The sequence below is a fragment of the Gnatocerus cornutus genome, chromosome 5 (genome assembly GCF_029298725.1).
Source record: "Gnatocerus cornutus isolate USDA-ARS CGAHR chromosome 5, icGnaCorn1.1, whole genome shotgun sequence".
NCBI classification, from domain to species: domain Eukaryota; kingdom Metazoa; phylum Arthropoda; class Insecta; order Coleoptera; family Tenebrionidae; genus Gnatocerus; species Gnatocerus cornutus.
This window is the reverse complement of record NC_142237.1, coordinates 3,404,218-3,430,952: the sequence shown is the minus strand read 5'-3', so window position 1 is coordinate 3,430,952 and position 26,735 is coordinate 3,404,218. Positions and strand designations below refer to the sequence as shown.

The window sequence follows — 26,735 nt, the reverse complement described above, 5'->3', positions numbered from 1 at the left end:
GTTAGACTTTAGAAATCTGCCATGTATTTTGATGATTAAAGCTATCCACTCTTCAAAAAACTCGGAAAATCCAAAAAAATCTCCGAATAAATGTAAAGAAATAAAAGAAAAAAAAAGAAAACAGATTCTTGAGTTCGATCATAATGGAGGAGCACAGCTCGCTTCGCTCGCCGTGCTTCTTGCGGATTGTTTTGAAAGTTCCGCTTAGATTTTCTCTAATTTCTCTTTATTTTCTTTCTAAATTATTGAGTTTTCTTTGCATTTTCCAGATTTTCTTTAAATTATCTTCAAATTCTCCATCGATTCTATTAAAATTCTCTTTATAATTTTCAGTAGATTTACTTTGGATTTTCGCTAGTCTTTTTAGAGAATTGAATTCTCATAAGTTAGTAATTTTTACATTTTATAGTCGTGAAATTTCTAAAATTCTTTGTTTTCTTTTTGTTTCTTAATTTTACATTTTTGTTCTTTTAGGTCCGTTTTAATTGTTTTAGACATTTTATTTCAACAATTTCATAAATTCTTAAAATTCATGTTTCTTTAATTCTTTTTGACTTTCTCATAGATTCTCTCAAGCTTGTTTGTTTTATATTCTTTTTAGATTTTCCTTGGATTTTAGTACTTGGTCTCTAAATGTTCTTTATGTATTTTCTTTAGATTCTATTTAGCATCTATATTTTCTTTATATTTTCTTTCGCTTTACAAATTTTCCAGATTTTTCTTACATTTTTCAAATTCTTTCAGATTTTTCGTTACTTTAGAAATCTGCCATGTATTTTGATGATTAAAGCTATCCACTCTTCAAAGAACTCGGAAAATCCAGAAAAATATCCGAACGAATATAAGAAATAACAGAAAAAGAATAACAGAAAAAAAAGAAAACGGATTCTTGTGTTCGATCGTAAATGTTAGTTTGGTTCGCTCGCTAAAATCATCCAAAGAAATGATCTCACTTTCTTTCAGTCAACAACTTAGCAGGATTAAAATAAATTCGAACAACGTTTTTGCCAAGTATTCTTACAGATATAGTACAGCTATAAAATAGAGAAGACAATAAGCTGCGCAAATTTGCTCTGATTGCTGCGAGTCTGCAAATTTACAAGATGACCAGTAATCGATTAACAAAGCAAATATGTATTAATGCTGATAATCAACAAACTTTGGAAACTGTGTATCAAGATTACGAAGTGAATTCCTTCAGTAAATAGAGAAAGAAAAATTATATCTATCGGCCAGTTTAAGCCAATTGAGCGAATTATTGGAGCCAAGTTTTTAAATATATTTCAAATTTCTTGGTTTTCTTTACGTTTACTTTTCATCTCTGAGTTAATATACATTTCTAAATTATGTTACATCAATTTTTTTTACTGTTCTCAGATTCTTTTTGGAACATCAAATTTTCTAGAATTTCATTGTGTTTACTCGTCATTTTTCTTTGCTATTCAGTCTTTTTAAATTATTCTGAGATTCTCTATAATTTCTGTTTTGATTTTTAAAAAACTGTTTTGAAAGTTCCGCTTATATTTTCTCTAATTTTTCTTTATTTTCTTTCTAAATTATTGAGTTTTCTTTGCATTCTTCAGATTTTCTTTAAATTACCTTAAAATTCTCCGTCGATTCCATTTAAATTCTCTTTATAATTTTCAGTAAATTCTTCAATTTTTTTTTTATTCTCTTTGGCTTTATTAGATAATTGAATTGTCATAAGTTAGTAATTTTTACATTTTATAGTCATGAATAAAATTCTTTGCTATCTTTTCATTTCTTAATTTTACATATTGTTCATTTAGATTTGTTTTAATTGTTTTAGACACTTTATTCCAACAATTTCATAAATTTTTCAAGATCTTAAAATTCATATTTCTTTAAATTCTTTTTGAATTTCTCATAGATTCTCTCAAGTTTGTTTTTTTATATCCTTTTTAGATTCTTCTTGGTTTTTATTACTTGGTCTCTAAATGTCCTTTATGTATTGTGTTTATATTCTATTTAGCATATATATTTTCTTTGTCTTAAAATTTTCTTTATATTTTCTTTTACTTTACAGATTTTCCAGATTTTTCTTAGATTTTCCAAATTCTTTCAGATTTCTCGTTGGACTTTGGAAATCTGCCTTGTATTTTGTGCAAATTCTTTGAAAATTGTTCTTCAAGTTTTCTATAAAATCGAGAAGACAATAAGCTGCGCAAATTTGCTCTGATCGCTGCGAGTCTGCAAATTTACAAGATGACCAGTAATCGATTAACAAAGCAAATATGTATTAATGCTGATAATCAACAAACTTTGGAAACTGTGTATCAAGATTACGAAGTGAATTCCTTCAGTAAATAGAAAAAGAAAAATTATATCTATCGGCCAGTTTAAGCCAATTGAGCAAATTATTGGAGCCAAGTTTTTAAAATATATTTTTAGGCAAGCTGGCACAATTACAGCACAATTGAATTTTTCATGAGAAATCCCAAACATCCAAGTTCATGAAAAGAGAAAAGCCAAGTTTTTTTTAATACGCCTACATTTTTATACGACCTGGCCGAAATCTCAAAAATCTGAATTCAAAGAAAGAAAAAGGAAATTTTCGTAGACTAACAGAATATTTTAATTTTAGGCTGTGAAACAATACGTTTATTAAGTTTGTCCCTGAACCTCGTCTCAGATTTGCATAAGTGGGCAAAATTGTTTAGTGCACTCTTATAATCAGGAAATGGGCACTTTTCCGATTTTGTACTTTGCGAAACACTAAGATGACCTGATACAACATAGTCGCTGAGTGTATAAAGACTTTTAAACGAACCACGACCCCGGCGAAGGCAGCCTGCATTACAATAAAGCTGTCTGCATGCGCAGATTTACATAATGTTATACTTTTCAACGTCGTCATTGCGATGGCTTTTTGCTCTTCATATGGAAAAGAAACGAGATTCTATTACGTAACCACCAGTCATTAGTTTAATTTCATTGAATCCGCACTGTTCCAGAAGCAGCGTTGTTTGCGTGCTTTTTATAATGGGCTCCACTACGCCTGCACCGTGTCACAAATTTAAGCGCCACCCGCCAGACTGAAATAGAAGGCACTAGCGAGACATCGAGAGTGCGTACAGCGTCAAAATGGAAGAAGATAAAAATAAAGAAACAGTAAACGAACGAAGAGTTGCACGTACAAGAACACAGCGATTGATGGAGAAATGCAAAGGTAAAATGTATCGCCATCGCACAAATTCAATTGAAACACTCATATTCCAGGGACCGTGAAAGGGAGCTTTATTCTTTTCACCGGAATCCATGTTTCCACAATAGCAATTGCAGCTGTGCATTTCAAAGACTGTCCTGTCGAGCCTGATATTCCCAAATACCTATTAACACTAGGTGAGTTCATTCTGCGATTGCTGCATTCAAATATTCGTTTCAGGGATTTTGGGAGTCATCACCAAAGTGGTGACTCTTCTCAAAGACTTTTTATTGAAGTACATGCCGGTGAACCCGATTCTTTCGTTTCTGATGACTGCAGATGTGGCCGCTCTCATTTTGGGTTAGTGAAAGTTTTCAAAATGATTAAATTAAAGGTGACGTTCTTTATAGGGTCTTATTACATCTACGGGGAGTTCAAACCGAATTATGATCCCCTCAGTGGCGACAAATACTGCAATAAAACCTTGTACTTATTCGCGTTTATTTATATCACCGTAATTTATTGTATTATTCTTTTTGTTATGCTCAGTATCATCTGTTTTATTCTTGGTATTATTGTCCTGGATAAATACGGACGAAAAGACTTCGACGAAATCAATACACCACAAGTTGCGTAATTGTACTGTCCTGTGTAATTAAAACGAGTGTCTAAATAAAAATCTGGTCAAGAATGTAATGCCACCAGCTTTTGTTTTTTTCCGTATGTCTTCTCCTAAATCATTCGTGGAACGTGTTTATTATTGTTCAAAAATGGTGTTCTCTAGTGAACAAAAAGCCTTTATGGTTGAAAGCTAAAGGTTTCTGAATGCTGGTTATGATCTTGAAGTTTCACTTTTGCACAAAATGTTTTTTGAAAGATTATGGAGAATTAACCTATAATGTGTGACAACGTGTTGACAGCCGGGCTGCGTTCATAAAAATCACTCTGTGTAAAGTTTGTGTAAAATGTGACACAAAAGCGATCACAAAGATGCGCAATGCTATCTGTCACTCGACTTTGAGCGTTCATAAAAGTGCTCGAAAATCGCCGGACTCAGAAACCCGATGAAAAACGCTCCGCATGCGAAATGTCTTGGATTTCAAATGCACGTCAAATGTTTGTTGCCATAAATGAATGTTTCTTAACCTTTTAAGTAAGCCACACTCCTTTGAACCTGAAACTAGGTCTCCGCACCCCGTTGAAAATTGTGCTTCAATTTTTTAGTATAGAAAAATACATTTTTTTTAATTTTTTGTTTATTAAAAAAAGTACATTTTATAATATCAACCAGCTTCTCCCGCACCAATGATTTTGGCCGAATTCCTAAATCGAAAAAGAAGCTCGAGATCTATCTACTGGCCAAATTTGAGATTGATCGGACAAATTAGAAAAAATGAGGAAAAATGAAAATCAACTTTCCGAAACTTTGGTCGGCCATACCTCAGTTATTTGTTGTCGGATCTGAATTTAAATGCCAGATTTGGAATTTGCGGAAAATTTTGCGTACACTGATGTAAATAACATAAGTTTACTTTAAAAAATAAGCGAGATATCGATATCAGAAGTAGTTTTGGTCACGAATTTTTGCGAAAATTTGCGAATTTCGACTGTAAAAAAAATCAAAAAACTATTTCTTATGTAAAAAATCGCGAGAAAAATGATGGCGTAAACCGCAAATCAATATCTGAAATCATTTCCGAGATATCGAGCACGAATTCTTTCGAACCTTCAAAAATTTGGCCCTCTGGCGACAACGCAAAAATTCAAACGACCACAACTCAGTTATTTGTTGACGAAAATTGAAAATTCTCATGTTTTTGGATTCAGCGTGACATTCTGCGTAAAATGAGCTCAGATTTGTTGAGTTTTCTTAATAAATAAACGAGGCATTGGCCAAAAACTGTTTTGAAAACGTCATTTTAGGGTGATTTTCAATCAATGTTTTCAAAATGAAAACGACGTTAAATAGCTTTGAATTATACATCGGTCGAAAGAGGAGCTCAAAATCGATCTACTGGCCAAATTTGAGATATATCCGACAAATAGTTCACGAATTATGGCCAAAAATAAAAAAATTGAAAAATTTTCATCGTTTGAGTCGGATTTTTTTCCCGAAAAATCGACTATCGAATTTTAGGCTTTTGAGAACATTTTCTAAAGTAAAATGAGCTGAGAAAAAGAATGGCGCAAACCGCATCTCAATATCTCAAATAATTTTCAAGATATTTAACTTTAAAAATTACGAAAAATGAAAATCAACTTTCCGAAACTTTGATCGCCCATAACTCAGTTATTTGTTGTCGGATCTCAATTTAAATCCCAGATTTGGAATTTGCGGAAAATTCTGCGTACACTGATGTAAATAACTTAAGTTTACTGTAAAAAATAATTGACATATCGATATCACAAGTTTGGCATAGTTTTAGTCATGAATTTTCGCGAAAATTGCGTTTTGTATGTAGGTGATGTACTTAATTGTCGAACATTTAAATAACCACGTTCATAAACGCAACAACACTCTGGCGAATCTCAGAGTGTTAATCACATCACTCTGACGTCACACGCCTAACAGACGTCGCAGTTTATGAACACACCCCCGTTGAGTTTGGAACCGACATACGGAAAAAAACAAAAGCTGGTGGCATTACGCTCTTGACCAGATTTTTATTTAGACACCCGTTATAATTAAGTATCTGTTTTTATTTCGCACGAGTGAAAAATAGAATTTTCTGATTTTGTCGCAATGAAAAATATCGACTGACCTATAAATCGACGAATTAACCTTGGAAATGCTAGCACGCCCACAAATGGCGGCGGCTAGTCCTAGTAAACAAAGTCGGTATCACTAGTGGTTAGTAGTCCCGTTGCTAGAACAACGCATAGACGTGCTTTGCCTGCAATGTGGTAAAACCGAAAGTGATGATGGAGGAACAACAGAACAATGAACCCACTGACCGAAAAGCTGTGGTCGAAAACTCCATCAAAAAACTCAAAGCTAAATTCGTACGTGAGTAATTTATTCATTTCAACCAAAAATAGTTTAATTTTTTCAAGTCTTTTGTTTTTTGCAGCTGGAGTCAAGTACACCCTGATAATTTCCGCGATATTCAGCTTGGCCATGTTGGTTGTCGGCTGCTTAAACGTCCATAACTGCCCTGTCAACAAGAAAATTCCTTTGTTCCTGATAGCCATTGGTAAGTAAGCGACACCCTGGCGCCAAATTTAGTTTTTACATTTTAAATTTTACAGGGGCGATAGGATTGATGTCCAAATTCGTCACCTACGTCCGAGAACGCATTTCCAAACATGTGCAAGTGGTGTATTTCGAATCGGCTTTGTACAGTCTCGAAACAATTTTTTTCTTTCTGGGTAAATCCACATTGCGCACTTATCGATTTATTTAATGCGTTTCTAGGAACCTACTGGGTGTACAAAGAATTTCAACCGAGTTACAACCCCGCCGATGGTAATCGCTACTGCAACAAGACTGCCTATTTATTCGCGTTTACTTATATCACAATTTTTTACGCCCTCATCATAGCTACGATACTTGGATTCTGTTGCTTCATATGTTGTGCGCTTGGCATGCTAACTTTTGTCTTAAGAGGCGAAGACGGCGGCAGCAGGCAGGAACCGGCTAATAATACCGGCGCTACCGCCCCACTGACCAGTCCAACGAAAGATACCGTGGTGGAAGTAAAGCTATAAAATTACCTATTTTGTATTATTTTAATTAAATCTTCGAATTTTACTTAGATATTTCTTTAACAAATGGAATGTCGTTAATTTAAAACTAATTTGGACGGTCGCCGCCAAGAAATAATTCAAACTGCCCTCCTAACAATCGCTCTGCTGCCAGGCTGTAAATCTAAAACTAAAAATATAAATGAGCACCGCGCAAAAAATATAAATAGAGGAACATGTTCTACTATACTACGTTACCGCATGTGAAGTGTCAAACGTGCGCTAATATTAATTATTACCAACATGACGGAAAAAGTACCAACCGCTGATGTAGAAAAACAACAAACCGAAACAAAGACAGAAGAAAGTGAGCCACTGGAAAAAGCTAAAGAGAGACCGCCACGTAAGTAAACACGTCTCTAATTTATATGTTAATTGATAAAATTTTCGGTGCGTCTAAAAATATTGTTTTTAGCCGGAATAAACGCTTCGTTGGTGATGGTTTACGCGATGTTCTTCTTTATGTTTGTTACTGGCTGGGTGAATCTTAACAACTGTTCTGTTAGTAGATTAATACCAGTTTACTTAATTGTTGCGGGTTTGTTGGAGGAAATAACAAAGTGTTTGTAATCTGTTTGCAGGTTTTGTAGGTGCACTTGCGAAGTTCATAAGCAAAACGAAGAACACGTATTTGTTCAATGTTACCATTGCTCTTGCGACATTTTATATAGTGTGGCACTGTCTTGGTATAGTTCGATTAAGAGTAAAAATAGTCTTCTATATTGGTTTGTTTTAGGAACGTACTGGGTGTACAAAGAGTTTCAACCAAATTACGTGGAAAAGCAAGGAGAAAAATACTGTAACAGAACGACGTACTTGTTAGCCTTTTGGATTTTGACGCTCCAGCATACTGTAATTGGCTTCATTATTTTGCTATCTGGTTGTGCCGTAATAATGAAGAGAGAGTTGTTTAAAAACTAAAACTTGAGAAAGGAGTAACTGAGATACTTGAACTAATGTCACAGACTACAGGGCAAAATACTAACGAAGATAAAGTGATGGGATTAAGGATGAAATTCTACAAAGTGCTTGTAAAGACGTATGCAAAACAGCATAAATATAAGAGTTTTCCACGCATTGTAATATTTTTACGTTTACGTGAAGTATAACTCCAATAAAATTTATCCTCCAGTTGTACAATTAGAATGTAAAGAACAATTTAGATTACCTATTAGTTAACTTGTTCAAAACTGCGTGCTAACAAGAAGGTTGGCATCCTAATTATAATATCACACAAGAGTGAATATAAACCACAACAACGTCATTAAATTTCAATGAGCTAGAACAATACCACTAAGGAGCATAAATACGAAACGTGCAGAAATGAGAGCGAATCTCTGCCGGTGTATGCGTTTTACAGCCAAACATAAAATTTCTACCACACCCCAATGCCAAACGGAGACATGTAAATTTAGCAACTATTCAGTCATTCAAGAAAGTTGCGACGTAAAAAGTTTGAAATTTTTAATCAGATTCTCCTGAAAATTGAAAAAGTTGTGCAAATTGCCTTGAATTATACTTGCTGTCAATTTAAAGCGTGGTTGCAAACTAGGAGGTGCTTTAAAAGTGAAGTGTCAGTGGATTAAAGTTTGAAACCACAAGAATTACAACTAGAAATGTTGTTGACAAGCAAAATTACGTGGTTGTTCTCCTTCACAACTTGTAATTGAAATTTTGGTTCATTCCGCTAGTAGGTATACACTTAATAATTTGTTTAGTAAAAGTGTATAATGAACGTGTAAAATGATTTTTCCACCTTTAAAATCATAATAAAAATCATCTTGTTTCAAAATTATTATCATCTAATTACCTTCGGAATGTAATTGCTTTTGTGCCGCTTGCTTTGTACTGTGTTTGAACTAGTTCTGTCATTTTGGACTTCTGTCAATAGTGTCACTTGTCGATTGACAAAATCGCCCCACTAGATTAAGAATTTGTACAACAAAAAGAAAAATTCGCTAGAGGTTGAGACAGTTTTATCCCTTCGGCGATCGAGTTGTCCCAGATCAGAGCCTAAAATTTTAGATTATTTTTTCAACACCAAGATTTGGTCCAAGAAATTTCTCTAATCATTTTTTAAAAATATTTTGAGGTTATGTAACCAATGTTGCAATCATTATCTTCGTAAAGCAGCATTTGATGAATGAAAATCTTTTTGAAACACGGTGTATTTGAATATTCAAAAATTCCAAATAATTATTTTTGCATATAACTGAACTGAAAAGATTGAGATTTTGTCTTATAAATTAGAAATTACAGTATAAAAAAATGTTAAAACTTAAAACGATTTCAGAAAAAACAGTGCCATTGGTTATAAAAATCCTAATTTGTAGACACGTATTGAGTTTTAAAAAGACTAATGCTAACGTATCCCAGAAAAATACATTTTTATATTCACCAATCTGTAGAAAAGTTGGCATAAAATGGTAGATGTCACTAAAAATTATTTTTTCGCATCTTCTATTGAACTTGATTTCGTACAGTCTGGTGGCAGTAAGCGATGAAAATATTATCAATTTTATGTAATATCTATTCACAAAACATAAAAGTTACTATTAGTTGGCGATAAAAAATAACCCTAAACGGAACAGTTGGTGAGATTGTAACCAAATGGACATTTGACAATTATAATGCCAAAATTTCAAAATAAAATCTTAAATTTCGACTCACTCTGCAAGAAAGCCTAAAAAATAGATAATTTCTGCATTGGGAAGTTTCAACAAGACACTAAGAAGTTCTCTAAGGTAAACTAAAATTAAACTAACTGAACTGACATTGACAACAAACTTCAAAATACAGTCCCATGAAATGATGATTGAAAAGTACACTCTGATTTTACAGAAATCAAAGGTAACTTGATTTTTATGTTTTATAAATGGATATTAAATTTTTGATCTGGGGAAAAAAATATCGAGACTAAATTTATCTAAATTATAAAATACCCGACCAACACCTTTTTAGCAGTTGCTGTATAGTTTTTATTTATGACCTTCCATTTTGACTAGTAAAATGATTTAGAAGAACAAGATTTAACGAAAAACTACAATTTTGTGGGTATTCAAAATAAATTTTTTACAAAATCTATGAAAGTTAACAAAGCAATTTTTTCTAAAGATCACTCCATATCCTTTGTCATGTAACTACTAAATAGCAAGAAATAATAACTCGTTTAACACCGCATTAGAAATCAGAGATTTCAACTTTTACAAGGTGTTTATAAATGTTTCTAGCATCAAGGGTAGCTCTGAAATTCTTGCCATGCACTATTTTGCCGCTTTGTTTTCATAGTGAATATAACTATCTTAAAAATTATTTACATTGTTACTTACGTCAACGAAGTTTCAGTTACAGTTTTGTGTCCAAGTTTTTGATTTTCAGGTTTTAAACCACAACTAGAACAGTTTATTTCTCAAAATTAACTTTGCTTCATGTTTGAGGTTAACAGCAAATGTCAGTTGAAAAATCGCAACCCACATTTGTAATGAGCGGCAAATTTCTTTGACATTTCATAGCCACCCTTGATGCTAGAAACATTTATAAACACCTTGTATAATAACGTACAAGGTGTTTATAAGTGTTTTTATCATCAAGGGTAGCTCTGCAATTGCTGTCATGCACTATTTTGCCGATTTGTTTTCATAGTGAATATAACTATCTTGAAAATTATTGATAATGTCACTTACGTCAACAAAGTTTCAGTTATACGGTTTGTGTACAAGTTTATGATTTTCAGGTTTTAAACCACAACTAGAACAGTTTTTTTTTTCAAAACATACTTTGCTACATAATTGAGGTTAACTACAAATGTCAGTTGAAAAATCTAAACCCACATTTGTAATGAGCAGCAAATTTCTTTGAGATTTCATATCCACCCTTGACGCCAGAAATATTTATAAACACCTAACACCTTATATTACAATAAAAAATCAAATGAGTTGCTTAAATGCAAAACCCGACATCTGCATTCATCCATAATTTTTTGGACAATACAAAAAGCTCTTTCAGCACTTTTACTTTTAAATGTTGAATGATAAAATTTTGTCAATTTGTAGTAAAAAGCTTGTAAATTATGAAGGTAAACTTTCTCAAAATCTGTCTAGAACCAATAAGTCACAATTACCGAATTTATATTGATGTGTCAAATTTCGGCATGATGCAGATGTCAAGCTTGGGAAGCTTATTTAATGACATTTTCAATGATATACACGGTGTTTATAAATGTTTCTAGCAACAAGGATGGCTCTGGATTTCCTGTCATCCACTGTTTTACCGCTTAGTTTTCATAGTGAATATAACTGTTTAACTACACTTAAAATGTCACTCACGTTAATGACGTTTCAGTTACGATTTTGTGTCCAAGTCTTTGATTTTCAGGTTTCAAATCATGACTAGAACAGTTTTTTTCAAATTAGCTTTGATTTATGATTGAGGTTAACTGCAAATGGCAGTTGAAAAATCTAAACCGTCTGTATTTTGTGGCAAATTTCTTTGACATTTCATAGCCACCTTTGATGCTAAAACAATTCTACTTTAGAAAAGAATTTTCACTGCTCCAGGAATTACACAGTTTTTCCAACTTGTTGCCTAGGGTTTTCGGACTCTAGCTTCCCAGAGGTGAAACTCTTAGGTAATAGGTATTTGCCAGAAAAGTTTTATGCACGTGTTTATCTTCTTTATAGAGACACAACTCTCATAAACGACAAAAACGAGTACTTAACATAAAAGACACTTTATAGATCATTACAGCCGAAAAAATGCCGCCATGATGGATCGTTACGTCATGGAACAGGAGGAAGTGTGTGAGTTTTGAACATTTTAATTTGTAGAAGAGAAAATTGGCGAATGTCGAGATTCACTTTTACAATCTAAAGAAGACTTCAAGGCCACCAATTGATTTTATCATCATGGAAATTCCTCCTTAAATTTTCAATTTATCACCTATTTATAACCGATGTTCCAATAATAAATCATTACGTAATATTAATTGTACGTTTATATGAAAAATTATGTTGTCTAAGCCTGTGGCGCTTATTCCATTATTTATAAATTTAAGAAAATTTCTACGCAAAGAACAAAGCCGCCCTCCGTATTGTGGTAAGTTGAGCACAATAGAATATCGGATTATATGGGGACTCTATACAATTTACGACGCCCTTGTTTAAAAATTAATCCGCACTTGATTCCGTAAGAAACACTTTTCTCGGCAAAAAATTCAGCAACTTCTTCATTATCTCGATAAATTGTATGTATAAAATGTTGTTCACAGCGATTTAGGCTGGAAGTCAACTCACGCCTTGTCCTAATTACGTGTTTCATACCTAGTCATTTGCAACACGACCTAGAGCCAAATTAGTAATTCAATTCCGACAGACACAATCAATTTTTAATTAGTGTCAATTTGTCGCGCCTCATCATGTTTCGTAATTGCTGCTAAGACATGCAAGCAATGCACGGTGTTGCAAATTAGGAAGTTCCGTGTTTACCTAACATGAAAATTTTCAGGAATATCGCTGTTCCGACTTAAATCCGACTTAAAGTTTATGAAAAACAATGTCACATTAAATGCTAATGTTCTGCCAGTATTTGAGTATACTAACATTTATATAAACGACTCTTGTTATCCCACCAGACAGCTGTTTTTGTTAATTTGGGTGGTTGATTCTCGTATGCTATTCACATGTGTGGCGACAGGGATGAAAGTTTATTCACAGAATTACCCACTTTTATCTCCATTATTAAATAAATGTGGATGTAGTTCACACCATCCTGCTGCTTGTTTTCACACAGTTTCTGGTTTCTAAAAAACGAGTTAATACGTACCCAGTTTTGTAAATTTAGAGGAAAAATTTGAACGCTCAAAAAACGAACAAACTTGTGATGTGTTTTCAAATGAAATGAAGTAATCACAACGTGCACTTTAGGTTCATTCTAAACAACTCCGACCCCGACCGTTAACTGAAGTTGACAATGCTGTTCGTCGGAATAATAGGCTTTACCCCAAGTAAACAGAGCAGATGTAAGTTAAGAATTAACACAAAAACTGAGTGTACTTGCACCCTTCAGGGAAGTGTTCGCAGGTTAAAAAATGTTTTAAAAACACTAGTCAACAAGGTTTTGTACAAGAAAAGTAGAACGTCATTTCTAAAGTAGAATAATTGCTATCTCTGATTCCATAAAAGTGCTAAGTGCGTTAAGCTCCGCTTCAGCAGGGTTCAGTGATTCTTAATCAATTTTGGTTAACTGTAGGTATTGTATTAGTATAGCGGTACCTCAGAAGCATAAGGGTTTAACTCCAATTTTTGTGAAGAATAAGTTAAATAATTTTTTTATAACTCTTTACATCTTCTTTAAGACAGAGAAAAATAATCCCCATTAGACGAAAAACAAACAATTTTAGGTTTCTCTACGAAACTAAATACCATTTCATGTTAGAAGCATAAAACAAAACTCCTTACAGGTCTACATTTCGAAGTGATTTTGTTACTCAACTAATCCAAACTTACCCAAATTTATGATAAACGCAAGTATATTATTTGGGGATACTAAAGAAAATAATTCGTGTGTTGGAACATTCCATAAAATTTTTCGAGACCAAAAAACGAGACCAATTTTTTTTAAGATCCTGTAATTTTTTTTTATGCGATTTTAACGACATTTGTGAAAATTATCATTCTCGACTACCTTATTAAAAGTGTCGGTTTAAAAAACTTTAGACCGGACAAGAGAATTTTTAGAAATTTTGATTTCGAGGAGCTAAGAAAATTTTTTGGGCCAAAGAAAAATGTGACCAAAAATTTTTAACGACCTGTAAATTCTTTATTTTGAATGCCACTATAACCAAATTTGTTGAGTTTATAAGTCTTGACTGTCTTATTAAGAGTACCGATTTAGAAAATTTTAGGAGAATATTTAGAAATTTTTATTTGGACAACTGTGAAAATGTCAATTTTTTTCAACACTGTAATTTTGTAATTTTTAGTTTGGCAGGAACAAAATTTATGCATGTCGTTTCTTTTGTTTGTATTCGTAATATCACTAATTTGCAAAAATTTAGATCAAAAAGTCGAATTTTTAGAAATTTTCGTTTTAAGACCAAAATATGCCACCAAATTTTTTTAAGATCCTGTAATTTCTTTATTTTTTTGTGGTTTTAACGAATTATGTGGAAATTATCACTCTTGACTGTTTTATTTAGAGTGCCAATTTACAAAAATTTAGAGCGAAAAGGAAATTTTTGTAGAAATTTTTATTTCGAGTAGCTAAAAAAAAAATCAACAAAAAATCTTACTTTTTTGGTGTCACAAGAACGAAATTTGTGAAAGTTTTTTTAAGGTTAAATAGTCCATAGAAATTGCTAAATTTCAGTTAATTTTAATATCCATTGTTTCTAATAACGTATTACTTTTTTTTGTAGAAACATTGTTTTTTTTTTGAAAGTTTCTATTACTAAGTGGGACTTAAGTCCAGATAATTTTTCTTAGAAGCATAAGAAACCAAGTGTAAAAATATGCCCAAAAAATTATTTTTGGATCAAAGGTAATAGCCGTATTACGCACGATTTGAAATAAACAGTCATTAATAACTCGCAATTCGCTCTTAAATTGCATATTTGAAAAGAGATTAATAACACCACCCTGATTTTTTAGAACATCTGTTTTGTTAATTTTCTCGAATTCTATAGTTTAGGGAAATAAACCCTTCTTCTTCTGAGGTACCGATATAGTATTAACTATTTTTTATATTTTTCAGTTTCCGTGAAATCGTAATAAATAAGCTATAAAATTCATCGCTCCCAATGCATCATTGAAAAGCTTGAGATTTTGTCATTTTAACGCGCCATCAAGTGCAATGCTATAACATTTAAAAGTTACCCCACAAAATTTTTTTTTTAAATAATTATAAAAAATAGTAGTTTCTAGGAACTCATTATGTTTTAAAATTGTTGTAACGTTAATACCACACAGAATAAAGCATTTTAGAAAAATTCGAAATAATGAAGAATTCTTATTTTGCTTATGGACCAAAAAATTCAGAATTTTCTTGAAAAAAAAAAAGAATTCTTAATAAGTACCTACACACAAATAGACGCCAATTTGTTGAAAAGTTGTCACAAATAAAAAGTTATTTCTTGCATGTTTACTTCTACGTTTTTACGTTTGCAAGTATATAAATAAATATAAATTCTTCAACCAACAACCTTTCTATTTCTAAAGCGATAAAAGAACACCACGTAAGAAAGTGCAAAACTAACTGTGTATATATTTTTTAAAAGTTTTTAGGAAATTTCTTCAGTTTTTCTCAAATATCTCGTCAAAAACCTTTTGCTTAATAGTTGGTTAGAAAACTTATTTATCAGCATCTTCAAGTCAAATAAGACCGAAAAAAATGTAGGTACCAAAAAAGTCCTGAGTTGATGAAGTAAACCAGACTTTAAAACCAATTCTACTTGAAAAATGATTTCGGTTTTTCGCTCCAGTACAATTTTTTCCAAAATTTGTTGACAATCATTCACGATCTTTTTAGACCGCAGCAAGCCATGGAAATATAGTACATAACTTGGTTGGTAGTCAACCTTAGGGAGCTAAAGTTTACTGAAAATGACTGACATTCGTTCTGCCGATTGTAACTGAAACCTTTCCTCTGTTGCCAGTTTGAATCAAACATACAGAACTTGATAATTTTATAAAATTATTTTTTTAAGATTTAGAAATTATTTTTCAACAAATGCGGTACTAATCAGTAATCACAATGGAAGATATTACTGCTGGTACATTTTATTGGCACAAAGTTTACCATCCTCAAGAAGCACTTCTGCCAAGCCGCAATTAGGCAAACCCACAGGCCTTGAATCTACTCATAAAACTTTAAAAATTTTGTTTGATCGAATTAGCATTTGACCCAGGGTTTTATATTATGGGTAGGTTATGGGATCTCGAACTAAAAGCAAAATTTCAAAGTCCGGAAATATTGGTAGTCCAATATTCGACATTATTCAGTATTCGACTGACCTGACCAACTATAGATGAAAAAATGCGGTTTTTGTCACCGTTTTTTTCACATTTTGTTTGCTAAAAATTCGTTCTTATAGGTTTTAAAATTAAATTTAAATATTTTCAAAAAAAAAAAAATTGTACAAATTCTGAGTTGAACGATAAAAAATTGTATTTTTTGTTTTTTGACCGCCTCACCCAAACTATTTGGCCCACCAAACTGAAATTTGGCCAGACGATAGAATTCGAGCTGCTCTTTTGATTTGTTTATCACTAAACGCATTAAAAATTGTTTTCGCCCTAAAAAAAATCCTTAAAAATCACCGTAAAAACACCTCCTAAAAACCTATTTCGGTCAGTTTCAAGTTTATTTCTAAAGTAAACTTGCGTCGTTGCGGCTCATTTTACGCAGAAATTCACGCTGCATCCAAATCCGTGCTCAAAATTCCGGTACGTCAACAAATAACTGAGTTATGGCTAATGAAAATTCTGGATTGTCGCCAGTTGGTCAAAATGTTTAAGGTCCGGAAATATCGGTGCTCCATATCTCCGAAACCACGACACACACAGAGGAGTTGCGATTTTCACCACCCTTTTTCTCGTATTTTGTTTTAATTTAATTCATCAGTTTATATTAATAACACAGCTAAACGTTTTCGGAAGCTAAAAAAATATTTTGGTTTATGAGAAAAATAACCTGTAAATTAAGAACCTATTTTAAGATCTAAATGAAAACTTTGAAAAATCAACATCCACTCTTTACCGTTTTCATAACTGTTTAAGTTTCAGTTTCCAATAGTTTTCATTACCTCTACAAGTTTACGACGCGACGTTTCAACTTTTCTCGCTCATTCATATTTACTTTTAATAACAAACTGTAAATGTAAGAAAAAACTTTCGGAAAAATTTAATTTGAAAGCTTACGTTCGTTAAAAGCGAACGGATAAAAACAAACCGATGAAAACACTTTCGGCTGACATTCGAGGATTTGAAGTTTCAAGGTTCGATTGAAATTTTTACGAAGGATGTTTTCTAGAAAAACAACTTTTAAAGTTTGAGCATCACACCAAACAATTATCCTATTTCCAGTTTTCTAAACATTCTCGGTTTCTAAAAATCCCATGCGCCAACCAACATTACAAAAAAAGTCAAATGGTAAATTACACGACTCTTAATCACGAGGGAGTGAGTCGGTCAACATTGTATGAGCTTTTATTGCGCCATCCGAACAATTAACTCGCTTAAATTTGATAAAATGTGATGCAGTTCGTCGTATTAATTAATTGTTTGGCGATTCATTTGTACTGTTCACTGTTGCAAAACTGCATTGTTATCTGCGTCCAAATATTCAAGAATTTGAATACTGAACAGTTGACAAATTTATAGGAGTTTTAGATGAAATCTGATGCTGAACAAGCTCAAATTTTCAACGATGTCATAACATCACACACCCCATTGAAATTTATTGCGCTACGTTTAAATTAATTCTCTGGTAGCGATGAAACAAATAATTCCACTCCTTGGTAAAACAAACCTTCGCAATATTACATTTGAAAAATTGGACTTTCAATCGCGCTGGAGCTTTCAGTTGTGAAAAATCAACAATGTGAATACGGGAGCACATTTGAAATAGTTTTATTCAGAGTAGGATATAAACAGAGCTGAGATCGAGGACCTGAGGCAAACCGTTGGAAATCTCGTCTTGACCTAGAGCCGGAATATGCGTTCAACACGCTCTCAGAAAGATGTATTTGCTTAGATGTGGGGAAATATTTTTCTGGGATGTTTACTTTGTTGAATGGAAATTGTCCGCCCAAAAATCGTCATTAGAAGATTAGAAAACAAACTATAAATAAGGTCCGAACTGGTGTTTACGAAAACAGGTAGTTAAAAGAAAAAGTTTTGTGTTAACAGCGCCAATAAAAACTGGCTTACCGAAAAAAGTCATGAAACTTTTTAAGAGACTCTGGAATCAAGTCCAATCAGTTTTTGTTATCGCAAAGTTCAACTCGTCAGACAAAATTGGCAAAATGAAGCATTAGATTAAATTACTGACTGTGCCGTAAACTCGGCCGTCCGGCAAATTTATTACGAAAAAGGTCTCTGACACGCCGTATTGATAAGGCCGACATTCTTTATCCCTTGCGAAAACAATAAAAATTGTAAATAAAATAACCGTGACCAAAGAGTCATTCTCTACTCAAAACGCGAATTGGTTGGATCACAACATTCTCGTTTCTCCCAAATGACCATTGAATACATTACCATCAAAATCTACTCACTGAGATGAATGAGGCGGAAAAATAGATTCTCTGGACCCTCTGACCAAAACTATCTCACATGAAGAGCACCTCAACTTGATAAAGCTGTCACACATGGTGCTCTTCATTTATAAAAGCGTGCAATAGACAGAAGCGTCAGAGCTTTAGAGACTTTCAATTTTCCACCCTACACACATTAAATGCTTGCATAGATCAAGATACGGCGAGAGTTATATTCTAACACATTTCCAAAATATAAAATGCAATATTCGTTTTCTTTTTATGGAACATTAACTTTATTAAAGGTTGTGAGTAGGTATATCTGATATTATACGAGACGATGCATAAATAAAAGATCTGGTTTTAGATTATACTCAATTTCCTACTTCTCATATAAATTGCTTCCGATAGGAGCACTAATTTACACCAATGTTTAAGTTCACCGAAATAGCAACAGGAAAGATAAAATATGAAGTTAACCAAGACAAATTGCGGATATTCTTCATCTAGTGCTGGGGGACTAGGTATAACTGCACTTTTTATTTATGTTATTAAAAAAAATAGTATATTCTGTTACGAGTGGGGAATAGCTATTGCAAACTGGTTAGTAGACAATACTTTTTTCACGAGCAATGTTAAAACCCTAAAAAATAAATTGACATCTGACTGACATTACGCCACCATACGGCAACTACGTCAATCGATAATAAATGTAATTTACTTGAACTTTTCAGATGCTCCACTAGGGGCTGGCTATTCTGCAGCAAGTGACGGAATATATTCCATCAGACTTAAGTAAAATCACTACTAAACCCAAAACCGACCCAGAATGTCAAAATTCTGTAATGGTTGTAGAAAAAAAGCTACAGCTCGTGGTTTAAACCATCCACTTCTGCAGAATATTTGCCACTCCAAAGACGCTACAGAATATACTATTCCAACACTGTAGCGCCACAGCAGTTTTTGAGCCATGAGGTTACTACTTTGAGAAATTTAAAACTTAACAGAACTGGAGTAAAACTGGAGTTTTAAGTTTATCAATTTTTTTTATTCTAAAAATTTAAAAGTTCTCAAATTGTTAAGATTGTAAATCTTTTGGTTTTATAACTTTTTTTTCATCAAATACAAAGTTTTCTTAAGTGACATCAAAGAAAAAGTTTATCGATTTTAGCCAAAAATTAAGTCAAATTGACCATAATACTACAAAAATGCACTATATCTGAACGCATTCAGCAATGAAATATACAGGGTCCGGCAACACTTGTGTCCACCCGTAAAATCGTCTTTAAATTTAAAGATAAAATTTTGAAACTTTGCATACGCTCATTGTTGACAAAGCTCTAGAAGCTGACGCAAAAATTTGTTTTTTATCACGGTTTGGTTGGCGCCGCGACGCCTAAGAAGTGTAATTTTTAGCGATTTTTGAGTTTTTGCGGAAATATTCGCGAATTCATTTTTTTTTCAATATAACTGTGATACAAATATCTGAGTCTTTATTTCAAATCTAATGCAAATTGTGTTAAAAATTTGCGAAAAAAACGCTGTTTTATTAAGTTAGTTTTCAAAATTATGACAGCGCAGTGGCAAACTACGTTTACACCAAAATTTCACAAGTCACTTCATTCACTCTTATAAAGGTTAATTTTGATTGACACGGGCATGTTGCACTTTATGGACACCAAAAATCGTTAATTAACATCGATAAAGCGACAATTTCACCAAGTTAGACATTTGTTACAATCTTAAGCAAACCAAAGGATAAATGTTATTTGTGACACAAGATGTTGACAGATGGGTGTAAACGTAGTTCCCAATTTTGACGTAATGAAATTGGAAACTAACTTGATAAAACAACATTTTGTTCTCAAATTTTGAAGACAATTTGCAGTGAATCTAAAATGACAACAGAGATATTTTTAACATATTTATATTGAAAAAAAATTAAATTAGAGGTTGATATCACAAACCCTCACAATTAACTAAAAATTACATTTTACAAAACGACGCCAAAACTATCAGTGATAAAAAACAATTTTTTGCGTCAGCTTCTAGAGCTTTGTCAACTGTAAGCGTATGTAAATTTTCAAAATTTTATCTTTAAAATTAAAGACGATTTTAATGGTGGACATAAGTGTTGCCGGACCCTGTATTTTAATACAAAAAAACACCTGTCTAAATAGTTATTTATGTAATAAGAACATAATTTAGGGTTTGTGGACAAACCCTATAGTTTATAAAGAAGGTGTAAGCCCTTATTATGGACGAGTTACATACCAAACTTTATGTTCGATTTACTATAAAGTTTGTGGATTCGAGTTTATGTTTATTAAAAAAAGTTGCAATATTCATCATCACTTCGATGAGTTAATGTTTCGTATTGTATTGTTTACTTTGTATTTGAACACATAACCAGCATAAATATAACATAAATAACAATTAATACAAGTAAAATATAAAGTTTTATTTTTTTTATACAGCTCAATTTTTTTCCTTTATTTTATTAATTCATATATTACACTGCGTAAAATTAATTATGAAGTTTTTTTCCAAACTGGTCTCTATTAGATATTCATTAAACCAATTTTGACAATTTCAAAAATTAACACTATTCGCAAAAAAGCAAAAATGAAAATAGCTGTGATTTTTACCTCGAGTTTTACAGTAGGCTTTGAAAGAGTGTTTTACCTCCTCGAATACTAATAACAGTCAGTATTCTTCGTTGTTCACAGCCAATTAAATTTCAGACTATTACTTAGCGATTTTTGGCCACATTTATGTTAAATCAGTTAATGAAACTGTTAGTTTTGAAAGGATTGCAGAACGCTGTTGCAAAAGTTTAATTTGCACTTTCGGATTGTCTTATAAGTGCTCAATCTAATTAAAGTCCTGTTAATTTGATGTGAGTCGTTAATAAATTAATATTAATATTAAAAAAAAAAACCGGTGATCGTTTGTTTTTACTACTATTAATACTATTACTGCATGATTTGTCGGCTGAAATCATGCATTAAATTGGGCTATTAATGAATGATTTAATGTGTTTATTACAGGTTTTTATTATATTTATTATAATTCAATATTTTTATCATATTTATTATAAATCAATAATGTTCTGAAGGCCCTGGATCTGTTTGTTTAGTAACACTAAATCAAAACGACTATTTTTAGACTTCTCTAGTTCGATAGACATCGTTTAGAATTACACTCAAATTTGACAACTGCGGACACATCGGGCACATCCATCATACACATAATGTTACTTTCATTTTGTATTTTTAGTTGCATAACCACCTTTGTACCAATTTTCTTTTTTTTTGGTGAATTTTTCAATATTCGATCACCGGAAAAGTTTTGTAACTAACTCTATGGTTAATAGGCGATTAATAATCTCGCTTTTATTATTAATTTATTAATCGCTTTTATTAACCAACTTGTTTGTTAAATAGCTATTAAAGCTAGTTTAAAAATCAGTACGTCGATTTAGCGTTAATTTTGCGGAGCAGTGTATTATTTCTGAAACTAATTTTTCCTTATTAAATTTATTCTTTCCTAAATTGAAAAAAAATGGTTCTAAGTATACCTAAAACATGCAATTCTATTTTTTGTGTTATTATGTGTGTTAACAAGGATTATTTTGGAATTAATGACAAAGTTGTCCAAATTTCGTGATAATTAAATGCAATTAAAAAGTTACACATGAAAATTATAGATTGGGTAATGTTTGTCAGAGTTGAAACTTTATATGAATCCCTGTAAATAGGTCCGTATTCATCAGCTAAAACTGTAAAAATCCAAAACACTTTGAAGCAAAAACCATCTGAGGTTTTGACCCTGAGAAAAGTGCCCCAGACAATAAACAAAAATAGTTTGGAAATTTTACAGAAAATATAAAAATTATTATATTAAAGCAAACATTTAGGTATGTAAAATCAGTTATCAAATTGCCTCAATTACGGATCAAATATAGCTTCACGATTTTCGAAGGCAAAAAGAACAGATCGTAATAAATTCGTCCCTAAAAGACCCTCGAGATATAGATATACATTATAGTTTAAAAAACGTAAAATAAAAAACTTCCTTTGATAAGTTATGACATCTTAAAATTCAACCAGAATGTTTTAATTATGCCCTCGTTCGCAACAAGCCTCCAAAGTCTTTGTAGCGAGCAAATAATGATTCAGCTTCATCGTTTAGAGATTGCCTCGTAATTGAAAGCTTTTTTTATCAAATTCCTACGTCTCGGCTGCTTTCCTGTCGAATTCAATTCTGCTATTTTGGAGCGTCCAAAACGGATGAACTATCAAGCTTGTCCGGATCCTAGTCACTCACCTGTAACAAGAGAAAAACAAAACTAATAATTTAGTGGATAAAAATAAATCATTTTCGTGAGTTTTTTTAACGAAAGACTTAGAAGGAAAAGCAGTCCCTTTGATTTAATGTGAATGTTTTTACATTTATTCGGGCAGTAAAGAGGTCAATACGATTTAAAAGCAAAACTTTAGGGCATTTCAAAGAAGATTACTACGGTTTGGTCGAATGAAAGCTGAAAGTTCTTAAAACTCTTAACTCTAAGACGTTTCGACTGAAAACAGCTTCACAGCACAATATTCTGAAATTCAAGCTTCTAAGTATATTTTCGATACCCACTCATTTGCATTTATGAGCCTAAAAATCGCGTCGCTAGAGAATTTAATGTGAGATTAAGAAAACGCGAGCAAACTTTCAGGAACAAACTTCATGTACATTCACTCTCGTTTTTTCTACATACGAGTTTGGCCAGTAACTTCAGTAATAAATCACAATAAACTTTAGCCCGGTGCGAGTCGGACGAAATTCACTGCAACAGTTGCAGTGACAAGGCGGTATTCTGACAGAAGCTCGATACTCCTTTGCAGAAGCTTTGCAAATAAATCATGTAATTTTGAACTGGTTCAATTATTTGCAAAGAATGTGTGATCTGTACACCGAAAATCGTTTTCAAATTTCATTTCAATGATTTATGAGCCCGGAATGTGAATTATCGTTGTTCCGCAAACACCACCGATTTCATAACGAATGAAGTTTTCAAAGATGCGAACGCGCATCTAAAAAGTTCAAGAATTCAACAGATAAACTATTGGGAAAATATGCTTCTTACAAAATATAAAATATAGCTGTTCTTGATACATTCGCATCGATATCCTCACATCACATTTATTTTCATTCCTTTTGCTATCTGGAAAATATTCAAACAGACAATCGAGAACGCGAGTTTAAATCCAGAAACGAGATAAGAAAGGCTCATTATTAGAGACGCTTTACAATATATTTCTTCGTTTTACATCTAACGGATGTCTGACAAAAGCCCCAATTCACAATTCCAATTTAAAAAATCAGATTCGAACACAGATGAGCGCCTGGAAAACAAGGTTTACACTTCAATGTAAATGTATTTCGAATCAAGCGCAATTTACATTTCGACAGGTGCAAATTGTTGGGGTAACAAGTGGAGGTTATTTCCTTTTGAAGCGTTCAACTTTATCCACAGGTTCAAAAAATAAAAATTGTATTGGCAGCACTGACAGTTTGAGGTTACACATTAAATGTCACTATTGACGCGTCATAACTATTAAACCTTTCCGAACGAAAGACTTATCTCTTGGGTTGCCAGCAGCTTTTTTACTATTTGACTCTTAATCGCGCTGGTGGTGAAAAGGTCTTCTTGAGACGGTTTACGAGCCAGGCCCTTATGACCTCATCCCTGTAATATCCATCCACCAGAGGAACGCAATTGCGGTCAAATGAGGGAGTTAAAACAAAAGAAGACCAGAGAGGGGGACTAAAGCTTGATTAAGAAACGGGGTAGCAGTTTGAGAGTCGTCTTCTTGAACGATTATGGCGTAATGCTTTTAGAATTGTCGCCTTTCAGGGGGTGTGCTTGATATTTATCGGTTATTCTTAAAGGAAAAAAACAGTTCGTTAGGAGGATTTATGAAGATTTTATCGTCAGTGAAAGGGGAGATTAACAATTCTATTTCATTCTTCGGTGAGTTTTCAAATGCAAACGAAAGGGTGTTAATAAAATGCTAAAAGACTATATCATTCTTGCCGCGGTTAATTTCCGAATTGCATTACTTCGACAGTTTGAAAATTGTCGTATTTCCTATTTAATAATCTTGCAAAAATAGAAAGTCTCGAATGATTGATTTTTAGTGATTTGTGCGATACCACTCTCGTGGGGTTGAAAACAACAATGATTTACAATTTACTTATCTGTCTACAAGCTGTTAGGGCGCCGAGTGAAACTAGATCTATTTCGGTGCTTTAAGACTCCTTAAAACATCGTTTTGTAAGTTGGTACTCATGTCAAAAATTATGAAATTGATCCAATAATATACGTTCTTTGTTGACAATTGACATTTGAATGACGCTGACCAACTTCAGCGTTCTACAAGAAGTCTCAAAATGACAACTTTGATTAAAAAAATCGTCTCAACACAAAATTTTAATATATTAAAACACCGAGTTTTATAAGGCAAATTTTAAGGCACAAATCCAAGTTTATAATGGATGAATGCCTTAGTGGTCTTATGAAGGAGATCTTTATACTATTTTTCCTAATTTGGTCTTGTAACAGCGCTATTTTCGCTATTTCCTCATTCGTTTTCAGTGCTATAATATCCCATTTCAATACGCGATGCTATAATAGCTTTGTTTCCATAGCAACTTGGGATTCTTTAAAATACAAGTTAGGAAATAGAATATTAAAGAACGTGTTTTATAATGGCCAATTTGGCGCACGAGTTCTCAGTGTACAAATGAGACGAGTGCACCAATGTCATTATAAAACAAGTCCTTTATTCTATTTTTTCGAATTTGCACCCTTTTTTAATAAAAAATTTAAATTTTCCAATTCTAAAAATTTTCGTGTTATACGATTGGTAATGGTTTTGTAACCACGACGTGCCACTTGATTTTCAAATTCAATTTAAAATTTGACATTTATAGAGTTTCACCTAACGTAACCTAACCTCACAACTTGCAATCACTTCTATTATATTTAGGTACACATACCTATTGTTGGCCCGCAAAGGGCAATTCAAAATTCAATTATATTGATACATTTTGTATTCACGCAGGAATTTATTAAACACGAATCGTAAAATCGGTAATGTGAAATTGACCAAGAACTTGACAGGAAACAGGTGACAGCCAGACTAATTAGTTCTGCCAACTTTTTAAAAACAAAATTTCCTACTTTGAGTTCTCTTATTACAAGGTGTTTATAAATGTTTCTAGCATCAAGGCTATGAAATGTCAAAAAAATTAGCCGTTTATTACAATGTTGGTTTCGATTTTTTAATTGACATTTGGAGTTAACCTCAAACATGGAGCAAAGTAAATTTCAAGAAATAAACTGTTCTAGTTGTGGTTAAAAACCTGAAAATCAAAAACTTGGACACAAAACGGTAACTGAAACGTCAAAATAGTGCACGAAAGAAATTTCAGAGCCACCCTTGATGCTAGAATAGTACATTATTACACGTATTTCATAAGGCAAGTATTGTAGCACGAATGAGTTTTGACCACGACGAGCGCAGCGAGGAGTGGTCAAATAGAATGAGGGCTACAAGTCGTTCTATGAAATGAGTGTAATATACTATTTTTTCTACCTTGCATTGTAAATAAATTTAAAAATTGTATTTGAAAGAAATTATTTTCGATTAGGAATTTTTGACAAGTTAGGTTGGTGACAAAAGAGGTAATGACATTTGTCTAACAAAATTTCAATTCAAATAATTACTGACATTTTCTGTCTAATTTTGCAAAATTAGGTATTACAACGTTTGCTTTTATTCTGGTTCATTATTCCTAAATTCATCTTTTCGTATCATGATGATGATCATCATTGAGATTTTGATTCAACCTTTAAGTGGCAACATAATAACATAGCCAACATAACCAAAAAAAAATACTGTTTTGCGTACTATAATAAAAACAATTGTTTTTATTGTGAAACGTAAAGCAGATAAACATTTATAAACACCTTGTAATAATAATATAAACGACTCCAAATTGAGTACTCTAATGGACCTAATCAAGCGGCAAATTCGAAAAAGCAAATTTAAAGACACGAATCCAAGGTGATGAAACGAGCGGCGAAGCCGCGAGTTTTATAATGGATTAATGCCTTAATGGCCTTATGAACGAGGTTTTTATACTATTTTTCCTAATTTGTTCTTGTAACAGAGCTATTCTCCCTATTTGATCATTCGTTTTCAGTGCTATAATTATCCCATTTCGATACGCGATGCTATAATAACTTTGTTTCCATCGCAACTTGAGATTCTTTAAAATACAAATTAGGAAATTAGTATATTAAAACACCGAGTAATCATAAGGCATTAGGTTTTCAGGCAACTTAAATTAAAAATGGAATTTTTAGCCCTCAAAAGCGGCCTAAAAGTATGTCTTTCCTGGTCGCAAACATTTTCGGCCGATCTATGGTGGCGCCATCTATCCATAGTTTTGCATATTACATCAAGATACCGACATTACCCCCAATTTTATAATTATTTGGGTAAAATCAAATCG

At 32.6% G+C, this 26,735-nt stretch overlaps 4 protein-coding genes across 9 annotated transcripts in view; 3 read left to right on the top strand and 1 right to left on the bottom strand.

The window, feature by feature from the left end:
• Window positions 1–26,735, bottom strand: part of LOC148173736 (pseudouridylate synthase RPUSD2-like) — a 296,122-nt gene that overhangs the window by 44,381 nt on the left and 225,006 nt on the right. The window lies entirely within an intron of this gene.
• Window positions 2,926–3,862, top strand: LOC148173739 (uncharacterized). The gene is made up of 4 exons (XM_088037008.1): window positions 2,926–3,190; window positions 3,241–3,363; window positions 3,407–3,526; window positions 3,577–3,862. The coding sequence occupies exons 1-4, from the start codon at window positions 3,106–3,108 to the stop codon at window positions 3,801–3,803; spliced, it is 555 nt and encodes a 184-aa protein (XP_087893134.1). The 5' UTR covers window positions 2,926–3,105; the 3' UTR covers window positions 3,804–3,862.
• On the top strand, window positions 5,952–6,949 carry LOC148173738 (transmembrane protein 272-like). 2 transcript variants are annotated; one of them, XM_088036023.1, is made up of 5 exons: window positions 5,958–6,173; window positions 6,238–6,360; window positions 6,416–6,535; window positions 6,582–6,862; window positions 6,923–6,949. In XM_088036023.1, the coding sequence occupies exons 1-5, from the start codon at window positions 6,086–6,088 to the stop codon at window positions 6,932–6,934; spliced, it is 624 nt and encodes a 207-aa protein (XP_087892149.1). In that variant the 5' UTR covers window positions 5,958–6,085; the 3' UTR covers window positions 6,935–6,949. The 2 variants fall into 2 exon arrangements, with proteins under 2 accessions (XP_087892150.1, XP_087892149.1); XM_088036024.1 differs by lacking the exon at window positions 6,923–6,949 and having other exon boundaries at window positions 5,952–6,169; window positions 6,221–6,360; window positions 6,582–6,917.
• On the top strand, window positions 7,042–7,987 carry LOC148173737 (transmembrane protein 272-like). Its single transcript, XM_088036026.1, has 4 exons — window positions 7,042–7,253; window positions 7,326–7,448; window positions 7,492–7,596; window positions 7,647–7,987. The coding sequence occupies exons 1-4, from the start codon at window positions 7,154–7,156 to the stop codon at window positions 7,829–7,831; spliced, it is 513 nt and encodes a 170-aa protein (XP_087892152.1). The 5' UTR covers window positions 7,042–7,153; the 3' UTR covers window positions 7,832–7,987.